This window comes from Pavona decussata, unplaced genomic scaffold (assembly GCF_977016875.1).
Source record: "Pavona decussata unplaced genomic scaffold, jaPavDecu1.1 SCAFFOLD_238, whole genome shotgun sequence".
NCBI classification, from domain to species: Eukaryota; Metazoa; Cnidaria; class Anthozoa; order Scleractinia; family Agariciidae; genus Pavona; species Pavona decussata.
In genome coordinates, this window is record NW_028145643.1 from 1,766,320 (window position 1) to 1,775,556 (window position 9,237).

Genomic DNA, 9,237 nt, shown 5'->3' on the forward strand with positions numbered 1-9,237 from the left:
CATCTCCACCAAGGCCTGGGGAGTGCCATCTCCAACCAACAGCCACTTATGACACCACCTGTTTTATTCATTTTATTTTATTTTATCTTACCTGAGTTTATTTTATTTTATTTTATTTTCGACTTTTTCAGGTACGCACGTGCGTATGTGCATACAGGTAGCTACGCCCCTGATTGAATGCAAATTATTGATTGTGCACAAGTATATGTCGAGCAGAATCTAGAACTTGATTGACATGTTTGAACTCTGAAGAAGTGATCTGAAGAAGGAGTGTGATGTACTGATCGCACCAATCACTCAAGATACAAGTGAGCCAATATTATTGTACTTAGCACAGAATGTCATATGATCATCAAAGAATGATAATATAGTCAATTACATCTGAGATGAACATGTCCTATGTGTCTTTACATCTAGACGAATACTACAACATCTTCAACATAAAGCAAATTATTTCAGTCAGAAAACCCTTCCCATGGACACCTTCAATACCAGAGACATGGAAACCTGTTCACAGTACTAGCCACACATTAAAATACCTCACTTTCAAACTTACCCTCTCAATTTTCAAAAATGTTCAAAACACTGTACAAGAAGGAAGATAGTCACTTTTTATTATTTTTGGGAAAAAATTCCCATAATTATTACAGATTTCAGTAATTTCACACATAAAATTTCAACATAGCCCACAATTTGACACCAACCCAATATGAATCTTCATACCTAACTAGCATACTTTAACCCTGGGGTGTCTCCAAAACAAACTTTAAGACCAAAGACAAAAAATCAAAGACCAACTACAAATCCACTAATTAAAGTCAAAATACATAGGAAGGACTGCTGGCTTATTCCTGAATGCATCGTTAGAGTCCAAGAGACGCAAAATCAGCGAGGTCTTCACTGACCAAGACCTATGCTAAAACACTTTGTCATACACTAAAAGATACAAAATTAATAGGGTCTTCTTCGTTTTGTAGGTCCTTTCTTAAATTAGTAGGTTTTGTAGTTGGTCTTCGGTCTTCGATCTTTGATCTTCATTTTGGAGACTCCCTTTAACCTTGCTGTACAAAGCAAGAAATAAAAAGCATATTTGACATGCCATAAATTTGAATGATAATCTAATACACTATTCTCCACTTTGATGGTTGTTCACATTTCCCAAGCTCCTTGTCACCGCACAGGCAATTGAATGTCTGATCGCCATGGAAACCTAAGATGTCTCTTTCTTCATGAATACGAAAAGAGAATGTTGACTCGCATGTCCCAATATAGTATTTGGCATGGGCGCATATCCACTGATCTATGATGGCTACGCCTCCATCACCGTAATTGTGTAAAATCTTCTTTGGGGCATCATACTTCACTAAAGGCAGCTTGCTCTTCAAATAGTCAATCTCTGAAAAATAAAGTAGTTCATCGGGTAAGTTTGTGTAGCAGCCACAGATCCTTGTACAAACAGCTTCTCTGCATGATTTATAATAAATAAGGGTGAGGGTGTATACCATAAAATCCTGGGCTTATACAAAAATTTTGTAAGGGGTGGGCTTATATCCAGGGGGCTTATAAGCGGAATAAAAAAAAAAATGAGTTTGACAGCTCACCTTCTTGATCAGCATCTGTTGCAAGAAACACCATGTTGAGATTCTGTTTCTCCAGGATTTCCTTTATTTGTTTGATGGTATTATCAAGTGATGGAACTTTATCAGTATGTGCATAAAGGAAATCAGCTCTTCTCAAGTGAACGGCTAGGTAAGGACCTCCCTTTGCACTGCCTTCTTTTTTCTGATTCTTTGTCCAGTCCGGGTCCATAACAGTGGCATCTCTTTCATCATCTGATTTCAACACTTCTCTACGAAACTTGTCACCTTCATCTCTTAAGTGCTTGGCAAACACAAGGCTTCTCCTGGCCTGCAAAAATACAAAGTCAGCATTTTACATCCAAGAAAAATAAATACCTAATTTTTAGACAGGCTATGATGTCTATGAAAGCAATAATTAGCTTAGTGTGTCCTCTAACAGTCAGAAAAATGTTATTTACTTAATAAAAATAAATGACCAGTAACATTTTTGTCAGTAAGCAAAGCCAAATGCATGGTTGCAAAACTCCTAAAAATCCACAGGTTACAGATGCAAAAATATAGCTCTAATTCAATTCAATTTCAATTCATTTATTTTGCCATTATTTTGTATATAATCTTGCCATAATCTTGTTTCAAATTCAAAACACTAACGGAGGGTGTGTTGCTTGACATCATGTCACTAGGGAGCTTAAGCACAGACGTTTGTGAGCCATGGACGACAACCGGAAGTTGGATGTTTCCTTTTTTGGTGTGGTTTTGCTCCTTACCATGGACAGGAAAAGGTCTTGTTGATGACTGTGGCTTGTATTACAAACGTGATAGCGCGCATGAAAACACTCCAAAAAGGGAAAAATTCAATTTCTGGTTGCCGTCCCTGGCTCAAAAACGTCTGTGCTTATATAAGTTCCCTATTAACTCATCACACACTTTCCCTTGTGACAGATCATAGTTATGAAAGAAATGTGATAGTATATTTTCAGCCTGGTGAATGAATGAGAATGATGATTATTCTAGAAAGTGACGCAGGCATACTCGGAAAAAAGAAATCCGAGTGCTCCTATCAGGAGTCGAACCTAAGACCTTCCGATTACTAGTTCGGATGCTCTACCACTGAGCTACAGGAGACTCGTGGGAGCTGAGGCCATTAAACTAGGTTCATGGGACAAACATCCTGCATACTGCTGGGATTTGAACGGTCGAACGTGTGGTATATGAAAGAAATGTGATGGTATATTTCCAGCCTGGTGAATGAATGAGAATGATGATTATTCTAGAAAGTGACGCAGGCATACTTGGAAAAAAGAAATCCGAGTGCTCCTATCAGGAGTCGAACCTAAGACCTTCCGATTACTAGTTCGGATGCTCTACCACTGAGCTACAGCAGACTCGTGGGAGCTGAGGCCATTAAACTAGGAGCTGAGGCCATTAAACTAGGACTCCTGATAGGAGCACTCGGATTTCTTTTTTCCGAGTATGCCTGCGTCACTTTCTAGAATAATCATCATTCTCAGATCATAGTTAGTAACTATGGACAGATTAAGCATTAACACTGGTGATTTAAATTTATTAGCTTGCAATCTTTATAAGCAAAGGTTTGGTAAATACAATTTTATCATTGATCTTTACTTGCTTATAAGCTCAATCTTATCAGAAAAATTACAAAATTATTTACCTTCCAATATTCCAGCTGACCATAATGGATATGCATAACCTTTTCGAATCTGTCAATAAATATCGATCTGAAATAATGAAAGCATGACAAAGAAATGAGTTACAGTACCTCCCAATAATCCTTCTGTCCGTATATGATGTGCAACACTTCCTCAAATCTCTCTACAAACACTGATCTGGAACGTATTGAAAAAAATCAGTTACTCTAGAGAGAAGAGTATGCATACACAGACAGTGTATAGAGTAAGGGGGTTAGTTTGAAATTGTAGTGCTGAGTTGGTGGGGAGTAGAAACAAATGTTTGGTTTATCAACAGAGTTGATAACTAAAGGTAAATTGGCCACTGTAAAGAGATTCAAGTGCCCTCCCTCAGAACAAATCCAAAGAGGCTAACGCTCGAAACATAACTTCAGCACTGTTCCAGATTTGCGTTATGCTGGGAGAGATGTGAGAAAAGCAAGTGAGAGAGAATGAAATCCCCCTCCTTTTTGTTCCCGCTTTCCTGTTCCTTAAACGTCTCCCCTGGCATGCTGAGAGCTGGGAACAGCCTAAGTGAGGAGGAAGGGCCAGACTGGAAAACACTTTGTGAACCTTGCACCTATATCAACATACAGTTTCTCATTATCAATCTCTGTATAAGAAATTTGTAAATAAATTATTGTTGTTGTTATGGTACTAGTTTGGGCGAATTTCATCTTGATCATTGTATTTATTCCCATGTCTTGCATGTTCGGTGAGTAATTTGATGCTGATCAGTATTTGGGCTTAAGGGTAGAAACACATCACCTGTTCAATGGCTTGTTTTCTAAAGAACTGTCAGCAGGGCTGTATAATAATAAAAGTCTTATTATCTAAATAGGAAAAACAGTGGTGTTATAACAGGTGGTGTGGGGAAGAAATTATTCTGGAGTATAATTTCCAGAAATTGGAATAAATGGAATGGATGGAATTCATGTTCTCTTGGGATCTATTCTATTTTTGAAATGAACTGAATAGTATTCCATTCATTCTGCACCTGGCAGTAAAATGAACAGAATACAGATGGTTTTCAGGGGAATTAGGGATGGCACAGTAGTGAGAGCGTTCGCCTCCCACCACTGTGGCCCAGGTTTGATTCCCAGTGTTGAAGCCATATGTGGGTTGAGTTTGTTGTTGGTTCCCTTTCCTGCTCTGGATACTCCAGTTTTCCTCCCTTGACAAAAACCAACATTCACAAATTCCAATTTGACCTGGAAACAGTAAATGGCAGAGCCACTCTGTGGAAGCCACTGATATTCCCATTTAATATTTTGAATTAACTTTTATTTTATTTATTGCTCAACGGGAAGGCGAATTGTATTCTGTCAATTCAGCTAATTTCATGAACCAGAACAAGAATAGCAAGAATTGTCCCAAAAGAAATGCATCCTAAATGAGGGAACACAAATTATTTCCATATAATTACTGTATTTCTGTAGAACTTAAAAATTAGTAGGCTAGGTTACACAGAAACAAAAGCAATGATATGGAAATAATCTACGCCCGTTTTGTGCTTATACGTAAAAATATAATATGATGATTCTGGAGTCGTCTCTCCATGTAAATACATAGACAGACCAATGCAATAATATAAATAAATATTTTCCACAGATCAAAGTAATGACAGCAGAAATTGCACTTTACAGACCACAAAAACAAAAAAGAACAAAACCAAAATTCTTTGGAAAAAAACACTCCAATGTTCTGTTGTACCACTTGTTGATCTTGACGGTTAGTCATAACAAACACCAGCGCCCGAAACAAAGTTCACACGTGGAATATGAATAAATTTCGGGTACCTTTTATCCAGTGTGACGTAGCAGATGTACTCAAAAGGATAGTCTCAAAAGAACGTTTAATAAAATTAAACTTACCTTGAATTTGTTTTTTCGAGGAGTGTCGGCACTAGTATTGCAGACGTCCCTTGCACAGACACACATTTAAATTTACGCGCGAATACCTGGTCCATTCCCCAAAAGTAGCCTCTATAAACCCCGTCTTGATCCCTGCGATACACAGGTCTATCTATGCAATCTCTGTCATCTATTTTTTCTTCCCAATGTCCGTCTTTCCAACCTTCAGCATATCCTTGCAAATACATTATCTCTTCAATCTCCGCACCGCCAGTTTCTTTGACAAATTCTTCGAATTCGATGACTGGAACATATCGATTCAAACTTTCTAGATCAAAAAACGTCCGCCACGGAAGGGCGTTCTGCTCGATCGGTGATCGCCAATGATATAATTTTCTCCAAGGTGGCACCACAAGGATCCAATTTTGTTTTTCTCGGAGAAGTTTCATCATATTTGCAACTCTCATATAGACGTCCCTTCTCAGGTTGAAACCTTCGCCAGGGTTTACATCGTAAATGAGATACCTCTTATCCAATTTCGTTTTATTACTGTTGCCTTGGAACGAATCGACATTCAGCCCATGATGATTTGAAGTGTCAAATGCAATGGAATCGTCCTCTACATCCTCGCTAAAAACAACCGAAAAAGGAGTAATGATTGCTAGAAAAAAGGCGCAGAATTTCCAATCCACCGCCATGATTGATATTTGTCGCGGGAAAAAATATTGACTGGAAGTGTTATATAACAACACTGAAATATGATTGGTTCATGAAACAAAAACCTCTGAAGCTCCCTGTCGTTTGTCAAAGGAAACCAATTGAGGGCCAACACGAATGAAAGAAGCAAAGAAAAGACAAAGACGGGTTGATACATCAGTTAACAAAAGAAAAGTAAACATGTAGCTAACACAGTTTAAAAATTAAAAATATTATGAAATACTGTGGATGATCCACCAAATAGCCGAGATAGCCATAATTTTCCATACTCATGACCAACTGAGTAGCAATTTCAGAATACACGGTCCACTTGTAACTTGAACAGTAAGAAGTGAGTTTTTAGGCTGGCATAAAATGAGATTTCTCGATCCTCGGATCTCCTCGAGTGGTCCGCAAAGGAACATGTCGTCGTTTCTATCTTGAGTACAGTGACATCATCATCTTTTGTTCAAGAATATCTGGAGGACTGGGGATGCGCCGGCTGATGACGCACTCAACGCAACTCTCCAAAACAGCTGCGACTCTTAGCTGCGAAGGTTTAGAGTGTCTGAACGACAGAAAAATCTTCGAAAATGGAACCAACGCATCAACCAAACGCCAATCAGGCTTTACCACCGGCTTACCCGGGTCCACCGGGATATGGAACCAAACAACCTGGGCCTGTTTACCCACAGCAACCGGGTTATTTAGCACAACCAACGGGGACTGCAACAACTACAGTCGTGTACCAACAACCGCAACTTGTGTTGGGCATGCAATTCTTTGAGTACCCAGTATCCATGACTTGTCCTAACTGCCAAGCTAGTATTGTTACAGCTACTGAGTACACAACTGGTACTTTGACTTGGCTGTCATGTGGTGCTACTGCTCTCGTCGGGTAAGGTGTATGTACGTTTATTGAAAGCTTAAAATTCTGGGTCTTGGCAATTCAAAGCAGACAAGCTGAAATCGCCGGCGCTTTTGAGCGACTTTGAGCATATTTACGGTTTAATGTCTTCTGTTTTCATGTTGAGAATGTATAAAACAATGTGCAAAATTTGGTGGGTGGAAAATTCAGGTTTTTTTTCTTGAGTCAAACACAGGGCCAGTGAAAATAGTTGTGTTCAATTAATAAATGAGTGTTTTTTTTTTTTTTTTTGGGGGGGGGGGGGGGTTTGACATTGTAGTCTGAACCTCTTGTTTCCTGTAGTCTGTGTATCCAGCTCCTGCACCATCCTTGGTGTATCCTGTATCTTGCTTTATGAACTTTTTGTGACAAAAACTCAATATTGCTAAATTATTTCTTCCACTTCCCATCCTCTGTACAATTTTGTCACTGTTTATTACAACATCACTTCTGTTTCCCACCCCTCCCCCCTTCCCTTGTTTTCAAATATAAAATAAAATCACTTTATTTAAGTGTCAATGTATTAAGGGCACAGCACTAATATAATTGGGGACACTTTCCAGATCGAATTGGAATTTGGATATGTTGGTTTTTGAGGAGAGGGAAAAAACCGGAGTACCCGGAGAAAAACCCCTCGGAGCAAAGACGAGAACCAACAACAAACTCAACCCACATATGACACCGAGTCTGGGAATCAGACCCAGGCTGCACTGGGAGGCAAGTGCACTCACCACTGTGCCATCCGGAGTGCGGGCTGCTCCCAAGAGGTTTCCATTATTTTTAATTTCAACACATTGTTTCAAGTTCCTTGTTTATGCAACCCATGCTTCCATTGTAGGATTGAATTTTAGCATTTTTTTTGTGTTAATTATTTTCAGATGCTGGCTTGGTTGTTGTTTTATCCCCTTCTGCATTGACGCCCTCAAGGATGTCATCCACAGCTGTCCTAACTGCAATAATCAAGTGGGCGTCTACAGACGCATGTAAAATAATGCTAAGCACCCAAGATTTGTTTTAGAGCACACTTAAAAAGTGTGTGAAATGTTTATTAAATGAAGAATCATGAATAGTTACTCACCAAACAAAATTGATTTTAAATTTTATTTGATTATTTAATGAAAATTTAAGTAGATTTACATGAGACAGATATAATTTTCATTTTTACTTTCTGATACACATGGCTTGTACTGGTCTAAAATTGTCATATATTCATTGCAAATCGAAGCAAATATGTGGCTTTTTTATCCTAGTTGTTTAATTTGCTATGTATTAATTCAATCAGCAACTTTATTGTCAAAGAACTTGTTCAGAAAGGCTCGTTAAAAAATGGTTCTTAATCCTTTCGCTCCCATGATCTGAGTGTTAATTCTCCTGACTGACTGCCGTATATTTTTTTTAAGTTAGTTCACAGAATTTTATACCTGCCAACTCTCATGCATTATGCGTGAGTCTCACGCCTGGGGACTAGAGACATCAATCTCACACATTAAGGACAATATCTCACGCCTGACTCACAAATCCGGACAAGTTGTTCTAAAAACGCTTCATTTCATTTCAGATTTGTTATGTATTTTTCCTTTGCTCCTTTAATATAACAATCGCAAAAACTTTCAAATGTTTACAATCTGTTTGAATCGTAAGTGTTCAAAGGTTTTCGGAATATCGTCAGAGATTTTTTCGTCAATGTTCGGAAGTCTTCGAAAAATCTTCGGAAGTGGTTTGGACGTTTTCGGAAATCCCGGTCATGACCAAACAAAAATCTCACGCGTTTGACTCAGAAAAAGTTGGCAGGTATAGAATTTGGTGTTACATTATTGAACAATATCACCTTGTTGATGTTTTTCTTTATTTTCATCACCTGTCTAGTTGACAATGTATCGATAATAAAAGGAGAAATTACATATTAATCACTTCTGGTGTAAAAGGGTTAATTTGAAGGTTGTATATGTGTGTATATTTAAGATGTGCTACTGTAAATACCTGAATTTGCCATGATCAAGTAAACAGTCAAAATAAACCTGACTTGTGGAACTCATAGTACATCTTTGTGTTATGGCAAAGTCGCAAAGATCCTGCAAGTGGTTTATGCAGCTCCACTTCCTGCATTTTTAAGCAACTGGAAACATTTTTGTGCCCTCTCCCCAACAAAGGATGCGAGCCCATCATAGAACTGTTGCCCCCATTTTGTTGGTTTCCATGGCAATTTGCCAGTACCTAGAGTACCCAGAGTTGACGCGATATGGAGATTGAATTGTTTGCTGGTTTTTATCCAAGCTCCAAGGGTTTTTCTCCAGGTTCTCAAGTATAACTCATTTAGCGACACTTTAAAATGCTAAAATTTTACATTATGAATACAATAGATAAGCAAGACTGGTTGTGTGGATATTGTAGATTCCAATATTTGAAAGGCACAGCCTACCCGCAAAAATTCATGTCTTTGCAATTTGACATAATTTTCATGACAAATGCTATGTATCTAAGTTTCCAACAAATCTGTTATACCCTGAGGAAAG

The 9,237-nt window shown here is 38.4% G+C and overlaps 2 protein-coding genes across 3 annotated transcripts; one reads left to right on the forward strand and one right to left on the reverse strand.

Moving 5' to 3' along the window:
* Positions 1-597: 597 nt before the first annotated feature.
* Positions 598-5,998, reverse strand: LOC146457710 (GDP-fucose protein O-fucosyltransferase 2-like). 2 transcript variants are annotated; one of them, XM_085091743.1, is made up of 4 exons: positions 5,143-5,998; positions 3,253-3,319; positions 1,602-1,908; positions 598-1,396 (listed from the first exon to the last, which is right to left on the reverse strand). In XM_085091743.1, exons 1-4 carry the CDS (start codon positions 5,817-5,819, stop codon positions 1,119-1,121), a joined length of 1,329 nt encoding a protein of 442 aa, XP_084947869.1. In that variant the 5' UTR covers positions 5,820-5,998; the 3' UTR covers positions 598-1,118. The 2 variants fall into 2 exon arrangements, with proteins under 2 accessions (XP_084947869.1, XP_084947868.1); XM_085091742.1 differs by lacking the exon at positions 3,253-3,319 and adding an exon at positions 3,361-3,427.
* Positions 5,999-6,269: 271 nt separating this feature from the next.
* Positions 6,270-8,755, forward strand: LOC146457711 (LITAF domain-containing protein-like). The gene is made up of 2 exons (XM_085091744.1): positions 6,270-6,715; positions 7,603-8,755. The coding sequence occupies exons 1-2, from the start codon at positions 6,411-6,413 to the stop codon at positions 7,709-7,711; spliced, it is 414 nt and encodes a 137-aa protein (XP_084947870.1). The 5' UTR covers positions 6,270-6,410; the 3' UTR covers positions 7,712-8,755.
* The last annotated feature ends 482 nt before the right edge of the window (positions 8,756-9,237 follow it).

Coding starts and splice junctions, on each gene's coding strand:
- LOC146457710 (XM_085091743.1), bottom strand. CDS start 5,819: ATGGCGGTGGATTGGAAATTCTGCGCCTTTTTTCTAGCAATCATTACT. Junction 3,320..5,142: donor CTCGAAAAAACAAATTCAAG/GTAAGTTTAATT, acceptor TCATTATTTCAG/ATCGATATTTATTGACAGAT. Junction 1,909..3,252: donor GTCAGCTGGAATATTGGAAG/GTAAATAATTTT, acceptor GTATTTTTGCAG/GCCAGGAGAAGCCTTGTGTT.
- LOC146457711 (XM_085091744.1), top strand. CDS start 6,411: ATGGAACCAACGCATCAACCAAACGCCAATCAGGCTTTACCACCGGCT. Junction 6,716..7,602: donor GGTGCTACTGCTCTCGTCGG/GTAAGGTGTATG, acceptor AATTATTTTCAG/ATGCTGGCTTGGTTGTTGTT.